The following is a 23734-nucleotide window of genomic DNA, read 5'->3' as shown; positions in this document are numbered from 1 at the left end:
GAGCCACATTGCTTTGTCTAAAGAAGAGTAGCTAACATATTTTGCCCCTGAGATTACCAGCATCTCCAAGGACCTTTGTACCTCAAGGCAGAGAGTATACAAGTGACAACAGTTTGCACTGCACATACCATCACCTGGCTCAGGTGTACTGCTGGTTTTCCACTGTTTTCAGCTCCCATACATCAGTTCACCCACATACTGCACCATGGCAAACATAGCTGTTCAGACCAGTATTTGGAAATCTCTCATCAAAGCACAGAAAAAAAAGAACTATCCAACATCTCCTAAAGTTGAAAGCTGCAGAATGCAATGCTTAAGCTGACAACTGAACCACAACTTCTGTGACAATGTATTGTAGCAGTTATGGCCCACAACACATGAATGGATGATCCAAACCACAAAGCTAAAGAAACCATGGATATCCAAAGAGTGAATTGGAAGCCAGTGCTGTCCCTGCAGTCAGCAGTATAGCATGGTAACTAGTTCAGCTTTAGTCCTGTAGAAGAGCTCCCAACCAACATGCATTAAGTTCCCAATAGGCTGTTCCAAAGAGGTGGAAATTCTCTCTTAGGAGCTTTACAACTTCACTGAAGAAAAGTAATAGGGTAGATTAGAAGGGCAACTGTACTCAGTTGTACATTAGAAGGGAGACTGCTCTCAAGAAGCTTTTAGCTGGACAAGCCTTTTCCACCTCAAGTTTATTCACATTGTCTATCTTTCCTTCTGATACAGAACAAGTTATGGGTCAATACAAAAGATCAAAAGGACATTATCTTAATTAAATAATCACTAAATAATGTATTTAGAAATAACTTTACTATACCTGCATTAAAAATACATAAAAGATTTTGTCTTGGCAAAGAACAGGATGTGAAGCCACACGTAACAAGAAGTTTTCCAGACCAATTCTTCTTCTTTCCACAAAATCTGGATCCATATTATCTGCTGATAGCTTATGCCAAACGAAGTCAGCCTAGTTAAATAGAAGACTGTCAACAGCAAATCAACAAACAAACAAAACAAAGCAAGCCACAGTTTCAGTTTCCTTACCCTTTTTTCTGGCAAAGGTGGAACAACAATATGTGGGTAGGTAACTGACAAATAATTCCTCAACAACTCAAATTCACTGTAACGTCGCCACAGGGACTCCACTGGGGCACATTGTCCCTCACTCTGGGACTCAACAGCTCTGAAAGATAAAGCAGCAAGTTTGAACATTAGTGAGCTATCACCTACTCCCTCAAAAACCATCAGTGCAATTAGACCAAAGGCCCCAAGTATAGTAGTGACTACTGCATGACTTGCCCATAACGTAAAGCAACCTTAATTAATTTCATGTCTACATACTTAATTTAAAAATATTTATAATTTCTGCCTGATAGCACTTGAATTTGCTAGGAACACAGGAAAAGTCAATGCACTTACATATCAAAAACAAACAGGTGGGTCACAATCAAGTAAAGAGACATGTGGCTTAGTCCACAGCCTTACAGAAATAGCCCTGTTTCTCTTAGAACAGTGTTAGGTTCAAAGTTAGTAAAATTTCATGAGTACCTGAACAATACAGAATATTGTAAGAAGAAATTTACTATTCAGTGGGAAAGTCTTCAGAGGATAAAAACTGTCTTGCATACAACAACTGATATAGTTACAAATACAACTTTAAAAATATTAAGATATTTTAAAGGATATTTTTAGAAAAATAGCAAATTTCAAAGTACTTCCAATTTTATTTCTTTGTTCAAAGTGACATGTTTTTATATTTAAGGGCTAAAAATGTAACAAACTAGCTAGAGCAAGCAGGTACAAAATTGATATGTCTGAAAAATTTGTTGAAGACTTAAAACCAACATGGCCTAGCAAGGTAATAAAGGATTTTACGTTACTAAAGAAGGAGAAATCATTGAATATAGGACTGGAAAGTAATACAAATACTTGACAAGAAAAGTCATTTTTCATACAAGACATTCAAAGAAACAGAAACACTTTGCAATATCATAAAATAAGCATTGGGTAGCAACACTTCCAGCAGTTAGCATATGCCAGAATAAACACAGAGAGAGAATTCACACAAGGCACTTAACAGAAAACAGTGATGCCTCTATCAACTTTGTTCTTCCTTTAAGTGACTAATTAGCACACAAAGCACTGGCATCAACCTACATGGAACAGTACTGACTGCTGAGTTTGGAAGGGACCTCTGCAGGTCTGTGATCCAACTCCCTTGCTCAAAGCAGGATGTTCTGAGCCACATCCACTTGGGTTTTGAGTATCTCCAAGGACTGAGACTCTACCATCACACTGAGCAACCCACTCCCATGTTTGACAAAACTCACAATAGAGAGCTTTTCTTACTTTTACATGGATTTTCCCATATTTGAATTTGTGGGCACTGCCTTTTGACCTCTCTCAGCATCACAGAAGGAGTCTGACTCCATCTTCTCTACCTCTCCACCAGTTACTGATCCACAACTGCTAAAATCAGCTGTCTCTTGCACAGGCTGAACAATCTCATCTCTTTCAGCCTCTCCCTGCAGGTAGGACAATCCAAGCCCATAATCATCCTCACAGCCCTTTAATGGACTTGCTTCACTAAGTCTACATCCTTCTGGTGCCACAGAATACAGAACTGGGAACAATACATTATGAACTACAAGTAGTCACTCATATGGTTATTTAGTAGAAGAGAATGCTACATTATTTTTCCAGCAAAAGTCAGGTTTTACAGTTCTTGAATTCATAAGAACTTTGTGAAGTTTTAAAACATCTAAGAAGCACACAAATTATTGATAATTTTTAAGCTATTCTTAACCTACAAGGTCAGATTTCTAATGATGTCACTGAAAAACAAACAATCACACTCTAAAGCTGCCCCAATTATTTGATACCTTTAAACAAAATACAAGGTGCCTCCATCTGTGAGCCCTCATTAGAGAGGAACAGTCTTGCTATATACTTTGGTTTAGTTACATCTTAAGGCGGAATACTGTCATACAGAAGAATGCAAAAGATACTTTTTTAACTTAGTAATCTGCAAAAAGTTTTACGTATCTATTCATGCCTTGGGGAAAGGGCATTCATTCCAGGTGACTGAATTTGTATGGAAAGAGAAACTTCACAATAAGAAGAAAAAATGATAAATTCACAGCATTCAACACAAACTGCTGCAGATCAAAACTATTTGAGAGTGACTCAAGAGGAAAAGGCACTACACTACTGACAGCCACTATTCACACTGCCAGCATCCCACAGAATTCTTCCCTATTAGAGTATTTAAATTCAGTGAAGCTGCACCTGCAAATACTGAGTTCTGAAGAGGGTAAGCTCAGCCTAGCATGGACTGACAGGCTGTGCAGCATTCCTCTCCACACTAACTGCTGCACCATTCAAATATCAGAAGAACACTTCAGCTCAAAGCAGGTATCTAGTAATTGAACTATTGATGAGTAAGAGGTAAATTTGAATAGACAAGGAACTGAGCTACTGTGCCTCAAAAGATTAATTGTTTAGTCAAAAGCTGAAGGCACAAACATTGCATTCCTAGAGGAAAAACTCCCAGCAGGGTTTGGTAAACAATCTGGCCATTCAAGACACCCATAAAAAAGTACTTCAGAATTACAAGTCCTTTTTATCTTCAGCTTCAGTAGCCTACCAACCAGCTGCACTGACTTACAACATAGGATTCAAGACTTCCACATGGGTTATTTTCAACCCTTAAGGCTGTTACCATCAATACATGATAGTATTATGGGGACCCTACCTGAGAACAGGCTGCACAAGCAAGTATAAAGAGGGAGATAAGAAAAACATGGGTCAGGACTGCCCTGAGAACCCAGCCACATCCCAGGAGGACACATCTGTGCTGCAGGTACAGATGCTGCGGTGCCAGCCTTCTGACAGGCAAATGGTCCATCTCTATAAGCATCTAAATCATGCTTATAATGCTCCGTAATTGTTTTGCAGAGTTAATTAGAAAGTCGGAGCAGCAAAGGCCATGCTGACCCTTAACTGTGGGAAAAAAAAAAAAGAAAAACCCTTTCTGAACATGCCTGCTTATCAGTTTTTATTTGCTACACTTAATAAGAGCTCATCAATTATTTGAAAAAAACATAGTATTAACATCTCAGTCCACATACATTAAGCAGAAAATGAAATATTAATCAAAAATTTTAAAAGGTATTTGGGAGCATAACACTTCAACAAGAAAGGACCACAGCTTTATACAGAAGCCTAGTACTACATCAGCACAAATATCTACCTTGTTACTTGAAGTTTTATACCCACACAGGTCCTCAAGAACTCCAGGAGGAAGGAAGCAGACTGCCAGACCAGTTCATACCACTCACTGCATCTACCCTGCCCACACTGAAGACACTAAGGAAGTTTACTACATCTAAAGCCTACTGTCAATTTATTCTGATAAAGCAGATCTGTGGACAACAGCTTGGCTTCCCCCAGTCTCAGTTAATCACACTTTACAACCCTTGTGAGGGACACAAAAACCTCACACTATACCCTGAAGAAAAAGATTAAATTACTACCAGAGAATCTTGAAGGTCAAACCTGCCTGTGTAGTTAATTCTTTCTTAACTAGACAGCATCTGATACAACCACCTCACCATAGTGTTAAGCAGCCTGACACTATTCTCATCTCAGATCATACTTGTTTCCTTTATTCTAACATGCATTTATTCTCAGTGTCTCAGGAGTGCAAACACTGCCTTTTACAGCTGCTTTTATCTTCATCAGGAGAGCACCTATATAGCACCTAACAAAGAAGCCAGGCTTCTTTAATTAATTGATTTGAATACATTTAGGACATTTTGAAATTATTAGTATCAGTTGCACCCCCCAAGCTTACACCCAGGCTTAGAGTAAACCCCCAGGCTGTGCTCGCTAAAGCACACAATGCTGCAGAGTTGGGTAAAGGAGGGAAGCAGCAAAGCTCTTTGCAAAGCTGTGGTGGGAAAGCAGTGCACAGCCTCCAGTTAGGAGCCTGTGTCAGCACCATGAGATAATAAGAGTTGGAAACAGCATGGATGGATTTAGGACAGGCAACAAAGATGACTGAATTTTTTTTTAATCACACCAAAAATGTCTCTGCCTGGTTATATATGAGGTCATAAAATATCACCAATTACAAGAGCATTTCTTCCCCAGGAACACCATTTCAGAAAGGAAGTAGAAATCCACAAAGGTACTCATTAGACTTAATACCTTCACTACCATCTAACTTTCTAGACCACGTTATGAACTTCCCCATTACATGCAAGTATTGCAGACCAATCTTAATTAAGATTATAATCACTTGTTGACATTCAGTCAAACTTCTCAATTTGTTTTGGTTCTAAAAACACAATATAATACTTTTACAGTCTTCAGGCAGGAAAACCATATGTTTCCCCTTTAAGTACACTTTTAACAATGAAAGTTATTCTTCGAACTTACCAACCTGCCTGAAAAAATTAAAAAGACAAAATTGAAACCTTCAGCTTTTATATTTATAACTGATGTTATCATAACCAATTCAAAGATTACATTACTCCATGTCTCATTTATTTGCCTTAATTCAAAGTGTCAATGTGAAAACTTTAGTCCATCTAATTAACCTCTTCTCACTTCCCATTTAAAACTAATTATCTTAAACGAGGCATTAAATAATTCTGAATGCAATAAAATATGAATGGCTGTGAAGTACTAAATCATACAAGAAGGAAATACACAGGTTTATTTCCTTGTAAAAGCAATCATCTCTTCAATGGCAGAAGCAGTAACTCCGATTTCAACCCCTGACCTTCCAGTGTATGAGAAGTGACACTTCCACTCCCTGTAGTGGGCAAGGTTCACTCCCTGTGCAAAGGAACACCATTTTAGAGGGACGGACAACTTTCTCCGACAGCTAGTTGGAAATAGTCTCTGTATTCAGGCCTCTCAGACAGCTGATGATTAATAATTGCTCTTCCACCTGGCAAGCTGTATGACAAGGAAGCATTTCTCTTGCCAGAAGATTTTTCAGAGCCAGGTGATTATTTAGTTTTTTTATACTGTCACACAGTTTACTGTATTTAACTAAAACATACATTTGTCAGGAAGATTAATGATTCACAGTATCTATCAAGTAAAAAATCAACAGAAAACTAAGTTCTCAAATCCTCTGTCTTCTTTCACTTCCCAACCTCACCTCCCTGTTTATTTAGACTTTTCCCCTCATACCTTCTTTGGAGTACTTTGGACAAGCCTTCCTGACCACCATTGGCCAAAATCTGCTCTTTACTGCTCTATCAGAAGACAACATTCCTCTGTGGGCATTCCTCCTCAGGAAACCCACACCTGGGCTTTTCACCTAGCCCAGTGTGAAACAGGAAACTTTGAGAAGGATACTAAACAAAACATAACAAAGGAAAAAGTCCTGAAATCCCACAATGAAGCACTGCTATCACTGAACTGTGGCCTGGCCAGCTACCGATTTCCAAGTCCATTTCTCTCACAGAAACTTTCTTTAGAAGTTCTCACACTTTAGATGGGCAATCCAAGGTCTTAACAGAGAAGGAGATAACACTCATATCACAATTTGACTAGTGGAAAACTTTCCAAATACTGAAACCAGAAATAAGACTAATAACTTCCCAGCCATACTGTGTGAGTAAAAAAGAAATAAAATGAGCCCCCTTGTCAAATAACTGCAAGAGAAAGTGAAGACTAGTAGGGCTGGAAACCAGGGATCCTGCTATTAAGTGGTCACATAGCAGGCTGCACAACCTTGTGCTACTTTTTCCTAAAGCCACATTTAAAACAGACCAAAAAAAAAATACATGCTAGTCATCATACTGTTTGATTGGGAAGGGCAGGATAGAAATCTTATAGTCAGCAGGGATGAAAGAAAAGTGAACTAAATGAAAGTGTCCTACTACTACAGAAGAAATAGTTTACTTTAAAGGAGACCCGGAAAAAAAAAGGCATTCCCTGTATGTCCTATAATTTAAAAAGCAACATCACAGAGTTCTTCAGAGGTGCTCTGCATTCTGATTAACTTTCAGCTCTGTCATAGAAATAACAAGTACAAAGCCAGGAGTCAGACTCAAGGGTTTATTCTACCTGAGTTCTTGTAGTTTCATGCAGACTCTGGTATAAAACACAGCTGCCTAAAATTCCAACAAGGAAGTCTGGATTTAAGTAAGATCCTGGATATTTGCTACTTCCCTTATAGAAAGCAAGTGGTAGGCGAGGCATATCTCAAGAAGGAATATTCGGCAGCACATCTTAAGAATATGTACTTGCCTTAATGCAATTTCCCACAAATAGGTAGAAGTGATCTCTGTTCTCACAGGGAGAATATAAAAATTGATTTATTTTTAAATAACTGCATAGTTTAACAGAAGCTGTGAAACAAACTGACATTATGACTAATTTAATGGAAATAGCTCATCATAAAAAAATCGAATTAGCTAATGCAGAAAGCTCTAAAGCAAGAAGATGTTTTCAGGAAGATCACTCCTTGGAATTTGTTGACACTGCAGTCTACAGCAATGGAATTTGCTTTGTCTCAAAGAAATGTATCTACATCAAAGTATAATATCACACTAATAAAAATCAACAAAAGTCACACAAAAATGTGAGCATAGTAATAATTTTTTTAATTTAAAAACTAAGTAAGACCATCAGCTGCATTTTGAAAACATTTTCACCAGCAGCAGTGAAAGTTGCGTGTTAAAGGTTTATGCACTCAGCCCCTGTTCTACAACAAATATACCATGGTCATAATTGTGTCCATCTTGTGTCTCTTATTCACCCAGATAGAATTCCTAAATTCAAACTGAAATTAAATCCTAGATAGCAGTAATGGCAGAACCCCAGTTCACATAAACATAATGCAACTATTATTAAGTGGTCTTCCCTTTATATTACTATAAACAGTTTTATTCTTCAGCTACAAAATATCTTATTACCCAGACAAATTACTGTGAAGCCCACCTACAGCTACAGGCTCAGCAGGAAGCACATTTAATAGCCACCAATTATATTTATGCAAGAAATTTTGCCTTCTCAGCAAAAGGAATAGAGAACCTATTTTATTAGAGATGTGACAAACACACATTTTTATTTGCTCTGTGACAAACATGTAATTGGTCTCAGTATTTGCTGACCACAGAGTAAAATAAATCTTAATGAAAGAACACAATCTGGCCAGCAAAGTACAGTTTTGCCACTATGAAAGGAAAACTGGGAAAGACCAGTGGGAGCGACTCTAAAGTAATGGAAGGATGACTGGAAAAGGAGATGCAGTCAGCATGTTCTGAGGCTCCATAAATCTGCCCCAGAGTATACTTCATATCACAGACCCAAATGATTCCAATTTTCTTCTCTTTTCCTTCAGAAATATCATTACAATAAAAACAGCACTACTTACAAGAGAAGGTGTGATCTTTAATATCAATACACTGTAAAAGTATTTTCAAGCATCTGAACAACCGTCAAAGAGCTACAATATTTGAAAAATGTATGTCTATTTTGGATTTTGTTCTTTAAGCTTAGCAAAAATATAGCAAACTTATCCCAACAGGCCTGCAGTCAATGTGACTGGTGTGTCCATCAGCTAAACAAGCTAAGAAGCCTTTTAACCAGCAGACAGAAGGCTTACATGACAGTATTACAATTTGAACTCTTCAGAGCATTTGCAAAATGCAGCTGCTTTGTTTCAGAAGGTTTTCTTTGGACAGCAGATAATTACAAAGGCAAGGCTCAAAGGTTAAAACTAGTAATATAAAGAGCTTAACAAAACTCGTAACAAAGTCCAATTTTGAAATTCTTGCTTCAGCTGAATAATATGATCCCACACAACTGGAGTCATCTGTTACTGTTTGGGAAGTAAGGGTAAGTTGGAAGAGATTTTAAAGTTTTCCTCACTATTCAATACTTGAAATTTTGTGTTTGTGGTACTGAGTGTGTTTATCATACCAGTAGTATTAATCTTGTTAACATGAGAAGAGCAGTAAGTGCCCCAGTGAAAGTTCAAACTAGCATGAAGAAAGGAAATAGTTAACTAACTCTACCCTTAAACCATCTACAAGGAGTATGCGGCAATCAGACCAAGCAAAACACTTCAAATATAAGCTGAGCAATAAATTCTGACCACATGACATAAGTCAGGAGACTTCTCTTTTTCTCATCAACTCAAGCAAGCCTAACATTACTTTAGACCTCTCTCACATCCAATCTCACAAATACGTAAATAAATTTGTCCAAATTATGTCCAAGAAATAACCAAGCAGTTGCTGGCATCATTTTAATGCAACAACTTTCAAACACACATTTTTCCACTTAGCTCCAAATGAAGAATTACAGTACACAGTTACACAAAACCAGCACTAGTACTGAACTGGAGATCAGCTGCCAAATTTTCACAGGAAAAGATCCTCCAGAGTGGGTTGATAACCACATAACAAAGCACAAAGCAGCTAAATCCTCTCATCAACTCTATACCTGATTATTTTTATGGGTGGAAGGAGGGAAAATCTGTTTAGAATGCACATCCATGTACACTTGAGACTGAGCTCTCATCACCCACCTAGTCTCAATGAGGTAAGCAGTGTATGTTTCTTGTATGTTCATGGCATTCCTCCCAGTCCGTTTTTCAGCTTCTGAAACCGTGATTTCCATTTTCTTTGCCAAACAGTCTTCCATCTTTTTAGAAGAGGAAAATAAAGATTCATGTACCATTAACCACACAAGGCAAAGGCTACTAACCTTGCCTCCCCTTCTCCCACACCACATTTGTTCAAATAAGACAAGTCTCTTTGGGATAAAGGCTTTGACAGGAATTTGCTTTATACCTATGTTCTGTATCACATTTTCAAGTGAAAACTGGTAATCTGCTTTAGGGGGAAAACAGAAAAGTCAACAAACTGACAACTTCAGGTACCAGAAACCACCCTGAGCCAGGAGGATACAGAAACTAGAAAAATTTTTCCTTACAGGTAACAAAGTAACCTTTTTTAAAAAACAAACATGCTAACCCCAGTATTTTCTATCCAAACACCTCCCAACTACCAGTGAGTTCCTCTTCAGGACACCCGGGACACATGTAGCCACCTTTCCCCTTTCAGAGGAAACAGAATATATCCGGCCCAAGATGTTTTTCTTTTAATGTCTCAGAGGAGGATCGTTATCTTTTTTACACGCTGGACGCCAGAAATCAGTAAGGATCACACGCCCTCCATGGAAAGGCAGAGCTGCACTGAGCAGGGAGGGGGAGTCATTTGTGAAATTAAGCGGGGGGGGGGGGGGGGTGACAAAAACATAATTGATAAGAATAAACAATAATCTGACACTAGGGACGAGGGTGAACAAAGCTCTCTCACAGCGGCCGGGACGGGGCTGCAAAGAGAGCCCCGCAGCTCAGAGGGTCACGCTGCACAGCCCTGCCCCGTGCTCCGCCAAGTAGGGCTCGGCCCCGGGCAGCGAAGGAAGGCTCGGCACACCTGTAGCCCCTTCCCGCCGCGGCGGGCAGCGCTGAGCGAGCGCCCGGTCCCCGCGCCCGCCGCCCTCCCCACCCGGCCCGGGCAGCGCGCTCAGGAAAGCCCGGTGCTCGCCCGGCGGAGCAGGCCGAGAGCCGGCAAGGGAGGGAGGGAGGGAGGGGGACGCTGCCCCTCCGCCACCGCCCTCCGCACCCTCACCCCGGCCAAGGGCTGCTCCGGGGCCGGCAGGGCGCCGTCCTCTTCGTCCTCTTCTTCTTCCTCCTCTTCCTCCTCCTCCGGGCGGCTGCCGCTGGGCTCGGGCTCGGCGCTCTCCATGGGGCTCGGGGGCTCGGCCGCGGCGCTCCGCGCAGGCGCCGAGCCGGGCTCCGGGCGAGCCCGCGGCCGGGCCGAGGGCCGGGCCGGGCCGGGCCGGGGTGTGGCCCAGGCTGCGGGCGGGCGCAGCCCAGCCCGGCCCGGCCCGGCCCAGCCGGCCCGAGCCGCTTGTGCCCGTGGGAGGCTCGATCCGGGGTGCCGAGGGCGTCCAGACCACCCTGGTGCCCAGAAGGGGCTCGTTCGTGCCCCGGTGCACGGCCACCCCTCGCTGTCACCGTGCTCCGCTCGCCCACTGGCAGCCTTGAGCCTCCTGTCCCTGTCCGGCACAAAGCTTCCCCCGGCCCCTCACCCGGACTCTTACAGATGTAAATGTTTATTTCTTAAATTTGCTTGTTGTCGTTGTTCCCCTTTTAGTTCTCAGGTCACCGAAGAGTTTCTCGTGCCATGCTTCGCACACCTTTCCTTCTTGTTTTTTGGTTGGTTGGCTGTTTTTTTTTTTTTTTTTGACACCCTATGTTGTTATAGCAAACAACACATCTCAAACAAAAATTAAATTCCATACGAATGGGAAATATTTCAGATACTTTCTCATCTTTCATCTATAGCAAGATTTGTCACTTTCCTTTATTGAGTCTCTTTCAGCAGCCATTAACTTTCCCACAGGATGTTTGTTAGCGTTAGGCAGCTCGGGTTGTTTTTTTAAAGCCCACCAGCCTGTTACTCCCCAACTCGCTCCTTCAGCAGTAGTGAAGGACTCGGTCGTGCTGTGTTCCTTTGGCCTCACCCTCCTTGCTGCCAGCCTTTTCCATCAGCTCCCTGCCAACCGTGGCTGGACATGCAGAGGTGCTTTTTCCTGCCCACCATCTCTGCCGAGGAACACCCGAGGACGTCCCATCCTGCCACTCTTCCTCAGGAGGGATTGGAGTAGGTAAAATCTGCCAAGTTCAGCTCTGGGGTAGCCTCTGATGTTATTTAATTAAAGCCCCCAGCCATCCCATCTCTTCTCAGTGAGCAGGAACAAACCTCCCTGTGCATTTCTTTTTGGAGAGGCATTCAGGAAGTCCACCCTTCAGCCCCTACCAACCATCACACACTGTAGATTTATCCATATATACATATTCACTGTTTATTCCCTCATGATCCCATGTGCCTTCACAGTCCCTGTGGGACTGGCAAACTGGAAGAAGATGTTGTTCCTATTCATTCCTCATCCTCCAAATACCATTTTGGACACTCAAGAACAGTGTCATTGTTCCCTGGTTTACATGTCACATCAACCCTTGAGATTTCCCATTCTTGCACCAGATTCATGCCCTTTGATTCAGGCACTACATTCTTTATTATTCTTATGTAGCTTTTTTTCCTTTTCCTACTCTTTTCAAACCCAGGTTAAAGGCCACTTTGGGGGATTATAGAGTTGATATTATGTGTTTCTTTGCTTTGCTTTTTTCTGCTTTGTGTAGGAAATGGGGGTTTTGTAGTGTTGACCAGAGATGAATTTGCATACGTGTTTCATCCAAAAATTAATCTTTTTCTTTCAACAACAATTAAAATAAATCTCAAAATCCCCTTTGAAGACCCCATGAATTAATATTTGGCGTCTGGTTTCTATTCTGTTGTCTTCAATGTTTATGCAACTTTTCCCTCAGATTGTTTGAACTGATACCTCAAGCTATCCTTTCCCACCCCTCCACCACTGTAGCTGTATGGAGTTTTCCAAACTTTTTCCTCAAAAGGCTTTCCTAAAACAAAAGTTTTTTTACAAATATGTGAACTGTGATTTGTCCTCTGAATAGGACTGATTTAAGATTTGTTTTCTAAACCCAAGGTCTAGTTCAGATGTAAAAGCACGATTGCATGTGGTAAGACACAGTCTGTTTTTCATTAAGCTATGCTTTTCTTATGTTTACTCAAGATGTACATCACGATACATACCTTGTCTCAATTACACTTGCATTTGCAGCATGTGAATACTGAAATTTTTCTGATCCCTATAAGTTATATAATGGAAATATTTATGTGAAACTCATGCAGGATATCATACTTTGTACTAAATATTTTTAATATGGAAAAAACATTATCAATAGAGTACAGTAATATATTGTAGGTCTAATACTCTATGATTTCAAAAACTATTTTCACCTTTGAATTTTCTTCATACACTAAAAGATATGGAGAAGAGTTAAAACATTACATATATAGGATAAGGGTAGTGATAGAAGTGCCTAAGTCAAGATGACTGTGAGCCTGGGTAGCCCTTGTGTACATTACAACTTGGAGAGTTCAGAGTTGAGTGAGATGTCTTGAAAAAACCAATGTGCAATGGAGAGATCTTCCATAACACCAAAGTCTCCAGCAAAGTCCTTTTCCTGAGCCACGTTTCCTTACCTCAATCTGCAAAGTAGGATAACAGTATTTTCTCACAGCACAGTGCTGCTCTCAGGAGAACTTCCAGGATCTGTGCTACTTCGGTCAAAATAAGCTGTAGTGCTTCCCCCCTAACAAGGCACAACCATTCATGCACCCAGGGTCTCCCTGGATCCCCTCTTGTCAGGATGTGAGTCCAATCTCCTGCAGGTCAATCCAACCAGGACACTCTCCTGCTCTTCAGCATCTTCACTAGGCAGCATGTCCCTCGTTCTTCAACTAAAAGAAGGCAAATTCTACTCAACTTCCTACCTACAAGTCCCTTCATTCTCTGAAAGTGCCCTGACTCCCATTAGAGTCTCTGGAAAACAGGGAACTCTATCTTTTCTATTCTGTAAATCTAAGCAAGTTAGCTTTCTTCCATCAAAAAGCAGTTTATCCGCTGTAATAGTAGGGTTAAAACAAATATTACCTTATTATTATATTACCTTATACACTGGCTTCCTGGTGTTTTTTGTAATGTTATGCATTCTTATTGGATCTTTTGACAGCCTGTGTTGCTCTAGTAAATAACACACCTTAAAAAAAAATAAAAGCCATATTAATGGGAAATATTTCAGCTATTTTCCCCTTTGTCACAACGTTATTTATCATTATCTTCATTTCAAGTTCCTCATCTTTCAACTTCTTAGAAGTAATTAGATTTAATAGATAATAAAACCACTAACAACAACCATCATGTTACTGAGAGCCAGAATGAAAACACCTAAAGCAGTGGCTCTGCTTTGCATCTATCCTGCAACACCCACAGCCTTTCAGTAACCTCAGGAAGAGAGAGTAAACCAGCCAATATTCCTGCTGACTGTGTATCCTGTGCAGGACCTGGCTGTGCCAGTGCTCAAAAGCAGGGAGGTTCAGCACAGAATGGATTCATGGAGCAACACACTGGAGCTGAGAACCCACCATCCACACCACACATATTTTAGCTGATAACTTTTAGGGTGCCTCTAGCCCACTCCCAGAGACTGGCCACCCTTCACAGCTTCCAGTTTAGCTGCTATTGAAAAAAAAACACCACGTGTGCCTGCCTTAAGACTGCCTTGTAACACAAGCCAAAGCAGGAAGGCCAGGAGTTTCTCCTCAAAAGCACATTCCTGATCCATGGTTCAGGCTCCTGGATCCTATCATAGTTTCACTACCAGTAATAATACAAAGATCATGAGTCAGGCTGTCAAACTGCTCCTACTTCCCTCTACAGAGTAACTCCTCCAGAACTGAAGGTATTTTCTCTCCAGAGGCATCCGGCAGCCAAAGTGGTGCCAGGTTGTGCTGTTGGTCTCCAAAGGCTGATCCCCACTGAAGACCCTGGCATCTGTCTCTGTGTGATGTCCTTGGTGTGTGATGGATGCAGCAGAAAACAGTGCTTGGTTGGGATCCCCAAGAAAATACAGAAGAGAAATTAATGTCAAGGAATTGTCAGTAAAATACATGAGTATCTGCTTCAGCATGGCAGAGTGCAGGCAGAAAAGTAGGTGAGTTCAGGCTCCTCATAGACATATTTCTATCATCTAAATATCTGAGTGAAATGAGTACTAAGGTGTAGGAAAATCAGCATTTTGTTAATTTTCCAGAGAAAGAGTGGAAAAGAGATATGGGTGACTTTTGGGGTGGGGAAAAATCATTCAATTTCACTCAGTCTGAAATTGATAGCAGTGGGTTTCATTCCTTTCAGCAACAGCATATCTCAGCCCACAAATAAAAACAAGAAAACCAAAACTAATCCACATTTTTGAAAGAATCTGTACAAACACATCAACAGTATGAATGAAAATGTATTGAAAGTGGCTTCAAAAGCAGCTCAAAGTAAGCCATGAGAAAATTTCAAAGGAAGAAAGCCAGATAATGACAGAACTGAAGAGAAAAAAACCAAGCCAACTCAATAACATTGAAAATGGTACAGAGGGATAGACCTCTACTTAATCTTGGTACACCTCAGTCAAGGAAGCTGTTACACACAGTCTGTGAGAAGTTAGAACTTAGGCCAGTGTATCTGGACTATGCAAAGACTCCAATGAAAGTCAGGCATCACTTAGAAAATGCAATTATCCTGTGTGGCTACTGAAATGAGCATTAGCTGAGAGGCTGGAGCACAGGGAAGTTGGCAGGGCTAAGGAGAAGGGGTTGTGGCAAAGCAGACAAGGCCACCTGTGCCAAAAGAGGAATGGCTGTGTCCCTCAGGGTGCAGTGCTGGCTTTGATTGACTCCTCGTGCCATCAGAGCTTCAAAGGTTACCACACCACTGCTGGGACAAGCTGTAGGAAGGGAATGGAAAATGTCAAAAATCATCATGGTATTTTTCCTTAGGTGGTAGCAGGGACCTCAAGCCATGGCACCACATCCAAGATCTTAAACATCAAAACGCTGAGAAACTGAGACAGTGCAAGGTAATGAGAACTTCCCAGAGACTGATGGGCACCCTCAGTGCCACCAGGCAATGACATTTGAATTTAGTGGATGCTCCCAGGACTGGAGCCAGTGTCCTTGTGAATGCAGGGTGGAGACAGCGGCTGGATTGGATCCACCCTGCAAGTGAACATCTTTCTCAGGCAACTACTGCTGATGGCACAGGGAAAGCAAGGTCGTGCTTGTAAGATGCAGAAGTGATGACATTTCTGGGGTTTAATTAACTGCCAGGACAACTTGGGGGTGGTACAATATGAGCACACAACATAAAAACAAATCCATACTCGTGGATTTGTGCTCATTAGTAGAAGCTAAGTCCTGATCCTATCAGCTAGATATTTTCTTTAGACCTGTCTTTTAACACCTCAAAGTATAAAGCAAATTTTCTTAACAACACAGACAGTCATGGACCTCATCTAAAACCTGACATCACTGTTGATATAAACAGATTAAAAAAGAGCAATGCAGATGCAACAGGTATTAGTCCAGTTGTGTAATGTGCAGGCAATCAAGAGGGCCAGAAGGATATATCCTGATTGCATAAGTAAACCTAACACCTTTTGTTGCAGTCAGTCATTTTAAACCCAGTACCCTGCTAGGATCTCTCGGGCCTGGAAAGCAGGGAGGAGGTCCAGAGAAGCTCAGGAGCATTGGCCCTTACATTAGCATGCTTACGTGGTTCCCTTCTCTCTCCCTTCACACTCCCTGTCACAAGAAGGCGATCTTCACCCCTGGGAATAATAACAGGTTTGACTCACCTGGGCCTGGCACATGTACACCATGAGGTTACCTGTGCAGGGGCCTTTAGTGCTCATGTTGGGAGCTTCAAATCTGTTGCTTGATTGCTGAGCCTTGCTTCCCAGGCTGTTTGAAACCCTCCTTTAAACATATGCTATATTGTTTCAGGTGTCCAAAGTTTTATTTTACTTCTCTAGTAAATATCTTCCAGCTCCTAAATGAGAACTGTGGGAAAACTGCTCCCCCAATGCAATTTAAAAATCACCCTGCAGAGACCTTATGTTCCTCAGCTTAAATCCAGCCTTCAGTGTGTCTTGAGTTATGAGGCTGTCCAGACCACTAATAGAGGAGCAGGGGAATTTACACAGAAAGGAATAAACAAGCAAACAATATAAATAACCATTTATCTCTTCTTCCTCCCCAGTGTCTTACTCAAAAGGTCACTGTGTTCTTTCATGGAAGCAAAGCTCTATAATGTGAGTTTAGGCACTTTAGGCTAAACCCCAGAGTACTCATTTTCCCCAAGAAACTTTGGTGCATTTTTAGTTAGATTTTTTTCCCTTAGATAAGGTCTAAGAAATAACCAGGTTCTCCAGAACAGAGCTGGTAGTCAGGCCAGTGGGGCACATGCTGAGGGGCTCTCCAGTAGACTTGGGGTGACTTATGGCACAGTGCCAGCCTTGCTTCCTGCCTCTTCTTCAGATGAGGTTTGCTTGCAATAGCCTCTGCTCAGTGGACTAAAAATGGAGGCTACAGGAGGGTACATATAGCTCCCTGCAATCTTACACAAGGGCTGAACAGACAGGCAGGTTTCCCCTGCACAGAAAGCAGCTGGCAGTGCCCAGTTTAGGAAAGCAAACCTCTGCCCAAATCATCATGGCAGCTTGTTTTGCCAAGCAGAAATTCTAACACCATCTAAAAATATGTAAAACTGTTTAGGAAGAGCAAGACATGCACTGCTCCCCAAAAATTTTCTCTTGCAGAGCTTCCTGTAGATATCCAACTGCCTTGTAAAGATGCCATTGCATGGGACAGCTACTGCCTTTGCTCTCATTTCAGTGAGATCTGGCCCCAAGTCTCTCCCTAAGATTATTCTGCAAACAGGACAAAGTGTTTTATAGGGTTCAGTTTGGCTCAGAAGTTGTTTGGGATTGCCTGGAATTTTGGAAAATGCAGATCCTGCAGCTCAGGGTCCCTGGCTGCAGTGACATTGTGCAGGCGTCCTGCTGCCTTCCCAGGTTCTGCTGCTAAAAAAAATAATACCCCATGCTTCTCCTGCACTTCCAAATCCTACAGCATGTTTTGTCAATGTCCACCATTGTTTAAAGCCCCTCTGGACTCCTGCTGGGGACATCATTTCTCTCCAAGTTTCATACGCAGCAGGGGTTTCTTCCTGGTTTTAAAGGGGGCTCCCATGGATCATGAAAAACCTGTGATGTCGCTAACACAAGCCTTATCCAGTTGTCCTGTAACACACACAAGAGTTCACATCTGAAAATCCAACTGGCAGTCTGAGAAACCCATGGGCATTTTGAAATGCTCTGAATCCAAGAGAGGAGACTTGGCAGGTCACCCCAGGAGATCACTGTGAGCAGAGCAGTTCCAGTATGAGCAGTGACAATATGTTTGTTGGAAAACAATGTCTTTCTGAGAGCTTGCTGAATATCTGCTCATTCTTAGTCCTCAGAGGCCATATTTGATCTGTGGTAGCTTGGGCCAGGGACATGCAGGCATTTCCCCAAGAGGTCAGGCTGAGCTGACTTGGATCTGGGCACCCTGGAGCAAGTCAGAGCAGACCAAGCAACCTCTGCAGGGCATGTGTGTGTCACCATGGCACAGGAGAACACTTTATGTTCATCAGCTGTGCCTGTACCACAGCTAACATCTCCTCTTTTTCCTTTTTAAACACAGAAGAAGGGAAAAGAGATACCATTGTTTAACACCCTAACAGAATCTTTTATATAAATGTTTACAAAACAAGCAGGTGCAAGTTATCAGCAAGATGGATACAAAGAAAGGGCCTTCAAGCCCAATGGAGGAAACCATTAACCATAATGAATACACACACAATAGGTACACCACCTATCCATCTCAAATTGATAAGAGAACCAAAAAATTAATTGTAAAATGGGTAAATAAAACCTGGAGATTCACTGAATTAGAATACAGAGTATGCATTAAAATCACTCAATGTATTTTCAGTAACTACAAAATATTATCTTATTTTTTGCCTGCAAAAAACCTTAATAACAACATCTCTTTGCCACTCTCAAATACATTGATCTGAAGGATTGGGGTAGATCATAGGGCAAGAGTTTGAGGATTTTACTCCTCCTTTTGCCACTGATCAATTGTGTTAACAACCAAGGCAAGTCAGAATTCTGCTACATTTCACAGTTTCCCTTTTGTAAGTGGGATAATATTTCTCACTAGTTTTTGCAGAGCAGTCAGAGATCTTAGGAGAAAGCAGATAATTAAATGCCCTATGTTATTATTTTAGGCCCTGATTCAGGAAAACATATATCTTTAAATCCTGCTGCTTTAATGGGTTGCAAGCACCTATTTTAGGCTAAGCCTAAAATAGATGTGGTCTTTCTGAAAAAGCTGCCCTAAAACTTTTAATTATCCCTATTATAAATATAGCCCATTGAAGCTTATTTAAAAATATAATTTCTAAAATACAGGGGGAAAGTAGTGAATTAATGCAGCTCAGAGTATTGAGGCATTACCTTGCGTGCTTTATTCAGATGAAAGACTCATGCAGGAGTACCCATGCCTTTTTAATTAGATGCATGCAGCAGCCTTTAGGTCCCCTTCAAAGATCCTTGGGCGTATGGAGCTAGGAGCAGCTCTGCATTGACATCGAGGGGGAAAAAAAAAATCAAACTCTTTTTCTCAGAGCCTGACTTCTTCCCCCAGCCCCCACTCCCCCCCAACCCCCCCTTTCATATTTTTATATATTTCGAGAGGAGTCAGGCTTAGTTTGTTCATAAACTGCAGTTCCTGGGCGGACCCCACGCACAGCTGGGCTTTGGGGCTGGATCCGCCTCCCCGGCAAGCCCGAGCCGGGAACCTCGCAAAGAGGGGCTCCGGGCTTGACAGCAGGAGCGCAGAGACCGGCTCCAGCGAGGGAGGATGAGCTGCTCAGCGCCGTGAAGCTGGGCTCCTGCTTGCCGGTGCGATCCAGAAATGGGCTACTGGAGGAGACCGGGTCTGCTTCCCTTACTGCTGCTCTCCTTGTGTGAGTAGAAAAATGTTTCTGGTCAGGCAATGTTAAGCAACGTACTCAGAGAGGTCGTTTATTTTTCCTTCCTCCAGCAAAACAGCTTATCTTTGATTTCTCCCCTGACAGCAATTTGCCAGAGGATTGGAAATAGCAGAGACTTCAGCTGAATACTCTGCTACGACTGCATGAGCTGCGTATTTCTCTTATGGCGAGGGGCAAGCAAGTGCTTGGTGGAAAGCGCTTCGTGCTCGCTTGGAGCAGCTCGCAGATGTCAGTGTTTACAGTGCAAAAATATATATAGGTCAGCATTACTTGTTGGAAGTTTTTATTTTATTGAGGGAGATTAAACGCAACTGAAGTGCACCGCTGAATGATCCGGCTTCGACAGTGTCCAGATGTGGTGAAGTTTGCAGCTTAGAACTTTTATCAGCCCTGGTTTATGCGCAGAATTAATCGAACTATTAAAGAAGGAAAGAAGTGAGGAGGGGGGAGGAGAAGTGTCTTTGCAACAACATCTGGTTATTCGGCAAACCTTTCCAGCACTTACGTAAAGATTTCTTTGTAATAAGTGCCCTGTTTCAGTTTTGATAGCACTTCTTCAATACTGTAGATAAAACCCTCCAGCAGCACTTGAAAATGTGCCCATCCGTGGTTTAACTTTTTCTTGTTTATATCTTGATGATTGTTTCATAACAGGGAATGGATTTGTATATAAGTGAGTGTTATATACACATCTCCTAAGTATGTGTGTGTGTCTTTCTGTATATACAGAGTCTGTGTATGTGTATACAGGCATATATCCCTACAAAGCATGTATTTATATATTTGCATGGACACTATTTTTAAAAGCGAACTCTTCCAAACACAGACCTGTTGCCCTTGCTATAGAAATTTCAGTGCAACTAAAATTACTTTTTGCTCAAAGTGACGAAGGAGGAGGATTATAATTCCAGTATTTTTGCATCCCAATGAAGTCACTGGGGACAGGGATCTGTATCTGCATTAACTTTACATGGGTCCCCCTATCTACAAGACCAGGGAATAAAAGAATGATCGGTCAGTAATTTGTGTGTAGGCAAACAAAACCACGGGTGCAACTGTTGAAGTAGAGAGAACCAGATGGGGAGATTTAGAACACAGTATCTGGTGGATTTTTCAAAGTTATGGAGATCTATAGTACTCATTTTTGTAGCTATTACCCTAAAGTGTGGTTTGAAATGTAGGATGCTATACTGATAACATCCTGCTAACTTAATCACATTTGGAGCAGGAATTACTACAGGTTATTATTTAAACACAATCTTGGGTTGATTTTGGTAAGAAAGAAGACCACTAACTATCCTTTAGAAATACCTAATTTTGGAGTTATTTAACTTATGGTTTCCTTTTTCTGAAAGGCAAGGTTTTAATCTGAAAGAAGCCAAACCAAAACATATCATGATTACTAAGTTCATCTGAAAGGTTATGTGAGTGATATGATGACAAAATTTGCCTCTGCACAGGGTAAAAAAAATAAGCCATGGCTTGCTCTCTGTGATTCAGCTCACCAGTGATGTTTTCTGGGACTACATCCACTTCCTCTGCATTTAGTGTTAAGATTGACCCTACAGTTATTCTGAGAAAGTAAAAATACCCGAGGAGGCCACTTCACATTGACATTAAAAGAGAAGGCAAGATCTAGTTCCCCAAATTCCCCAAACTGACAGAATATGCACATTCCGCTGTTCTTCAGTCAACAAATCATACCACTCATCCAGACTCTCTTTAAAGAGTGACAGCACCAGCTTGGTGGCAACAGCAAAGTTGCTTCTCTAAGCACAGAGATTTAAGACTCTCCACAGAGAACATGGCCTAGACTGTGCCTCTGTTATCCCAGAATAACTCCAGCTGAGCATTTGTAGGGACCTTGCTGCTGTCCCTAAGACTTTACCCCAGGGAGCAGAGACCCCAACCTGTGTTCCATGCTGCCTGTCTATGCCTTTAATCCACAACTTCACTGAATGGCCATCCCACGGCACATCTGACCATTTCAGTTCATATGCAGTGGAAAAAAGGGCTCTGATCTGATAAAACACTGAAATTCAGCTAGTGGATTTCCTTAATTGTCCATGGACAGCCCTACCAAGGCTTCAAAATACCCACTCTTAAACTCCTCGATGGCAGTGCCTGCTGGAGGGCAGCATTTTTACATGGCTTTTTCATCAGAAGGTGAAGACAGGAGCTGCAGTTTCACCACTGCTAACACAAACCCTCACACAGATGAGCAGAGAATCCTTCCAGGACATAGAGCGGGTGCAGTCCTAGACTTACCTGGACTAGGACAAAAAAAAAAAATGAGGATCATTCAGAATTGGAAAACTGTCATACTGTGGGGTTGGAGCTGGAGGCTTTCAGTGTCTTTAGGCTGGCCAGAAGAGAGCTGGGAGGTGAGCTGGTCATCTATGGCCAGGTCCTGGGAAAACCTTTTCTGGCAGAGGGCTTCCTCTTCTATGGAACAGAGATAAAACAAGATGTGCATACTGGAAGCTAAAATGAGGCACAACACAGTAAAGTTGTTCCAGCAGGTTTGGGATGTGGTGGATATTTGTTGCTCAAAGCCTCCAAGATTGCAAGACTACCTGCTTGGAAGTCTGTAACCTATACAGAAACTACAGATTTGATGTCAGGATTACTGTATTGTGCACATGGAAATGCTCTGGCCTTAAAAGTAGGAATTAGGTTTCCTGCCCTGTTTTCTATGAATATTGGGAACTTATCCCTTGTGCTCCATCTGTCAGGAACAGGGCTCACATCCAAACAGGCATGGGGCTGAGCTCAGTCTCATCTCACAGAGGGGACAGCAAAGCATCACAACCCTCTAGCCTGTGGAGACTACCTCAAGAACATGAGCTAAGTGTCACTGGTGTGACAACAGCTCTCAGGGTTGTGAAGAGCCCCAGGAGCCTGGCAGAGCCTTTGTGCATCCAGCCTCCAAAAGAGGATATGAAACTCCAAATCTGCCAAGGCACATAGCACTTACCAAGGGAGAGCAAGCCATACTCTTTGGGCTCTGGTGAGGTTCCAAAGAAAGAGAAAGAAGATTTTTGAAGTGAGGTGAGGTTGCAGGTCTGCTACCCCAAGTCCAGAGCTCCCAGTTCCTGGGGTTTGAGTTTGCGTTACCATGATTTGCTTCCCCATTTTTAACAGGTCTCCTGTTAAAAATGCTGGTCTTCTAAATTATCCTAGCATTTTTTTTGCCAAGTCTCCTGGGCTCCTTTTGCCATGGTTGATAGCTCTACAAAGAGTGCATTTGAGGGGTTATCTCTTGATGGATGGTGACTTTCTGAAGTCACATGTTCTTTCCTGCTTGCAAAAACTGTTCCCCCAGTGAGCCTCTTCAGCTAAATATATAGAGCATATAGAATTCATAAATCAGGACAGGGAGCTCCATGGCTGTCAGAAAAGCATCTCTGGCTTTTGATCTGCCCAAGAAATCCCTGACCTATCCCAGGCTCCTCAGGCAGCTTGTTCAAGAAGTTGGCCTCTTATTTCTGAGGTCACCAGAGCTAAAAACAGAGGTTGTAGTGCCACCAAAATGCCAGCCTACTCCTCTGGCAGGGGCTCTACTGGGATTGCACCCCAACATCAATGCATGCAAAATTTAGGAAAACTGGGTCAAACTGTGAGAGGATGAGGGAAGGAAAAAGACAAAGGAAGAGTCACCCTGCATTTCACAGGCATTTGCAGAAAGAAGCTGTGCAGGTCCAAGGATGAGCCAGAGCAGCAGAGCAAACCTCTCCTCCCAGGCTAAGCAGCATGTGGAGGTGGGCACTGCCCATCCCAGGACACAGAGCTGCAGGACTGGTCATGACAATCTGTGTCATATTGATTTAATACAGCCAAAATAAATGAAGAAATTACCAACCTCAAAAGCTCCAAGGGGCTACCAGAGGCCCACATTGGCTCGGTGTAGGTAGCTGGGTTGGGAGCAGGCACAGGATCCCACTGCCTGAAGGAGAAACTTGTGCATCCTACCATAAAGGTAAATAAGCAAAGCTGCAGCAAATTCTCCAGCTAGGAAATAAAAATGGAAGACACAAGCAGAACCCTGACAATGCAGAACTGGAGTGCTCTGCAATGTTGCAAGTGCCATGAGACTCAGATAGGAAAATGA

The 23734-nt window shown here is 42.2% G+C and overlaps 2 protein-coding genes across 2 annotated transcripts in view; one reads left to right on the top strand and one right to left on the bottom strand.

Moving 5' to 3' along the window:
* SNX4 (sorting nexin 4) overlaps positions 1-10871 on the bottom strand; it is a 32768-nt gene extending 21897 nt beyond the window's left edge. The window contains exons 1-4 of the mRNA XM_002189422.7: positions 10674-10871; positions 9566-9681; positions 1051-1189; positions 824-973 (exon numbers count right to left, since the gene is read on the bottom strand). Of these exons, the coding sequence (XP_002189458.3) occupies positions 824-973; positions 1051-1189; positions 9566-9681; positions 10674-10790 (522 nt within the window). The 5' untranslated portion in view covers positions 10791-10871. The remainder of the gene's footprint in view (positions 1-823; positions 974-1050; positions 1190-9565; positions 9682-10673) is intronic.
* Positions 10872-19327: 8456 nt separating this feature from the next.
* Positions 19328-23734, top strand: part of LOC100224677 (TGF-beta receptor type-2) — a 30685-nt gene continuing 26278 nt past the window's right edge. The window contains exon 1 of the mRNA XM_012574865.5: positions 19328-19596. Within this exon, the coding sequence (XP_012430319.1) occupies positions 19545-19596 (52 nt within the window). The 5' untranslated portion in view covers positions 19328-19544. The remainder of the gene's footprint in view (positions 19597-23734) is intronic.

The sequence above is a fragment of the Taeniopygia guttata genome, chromosome 7 (genome assembly GCF_048771995.1).
Source record: "Taeniopygia guttata chromosome 7, bTaeGut7.mat, whole genome shotgun sequence".
NCBI classification, from domain to species: Eukaryota; Metazoa; Chordata; class Aves; order Passeriformes; family Estrildidae; genus Taeniopygia; species Taeniopygia guttata.
The sequence above is the reverse complement of the archived record's forward strand: the minus strand, read 5'-3'. Positions and strand labels throughout refer to the sequence as shown.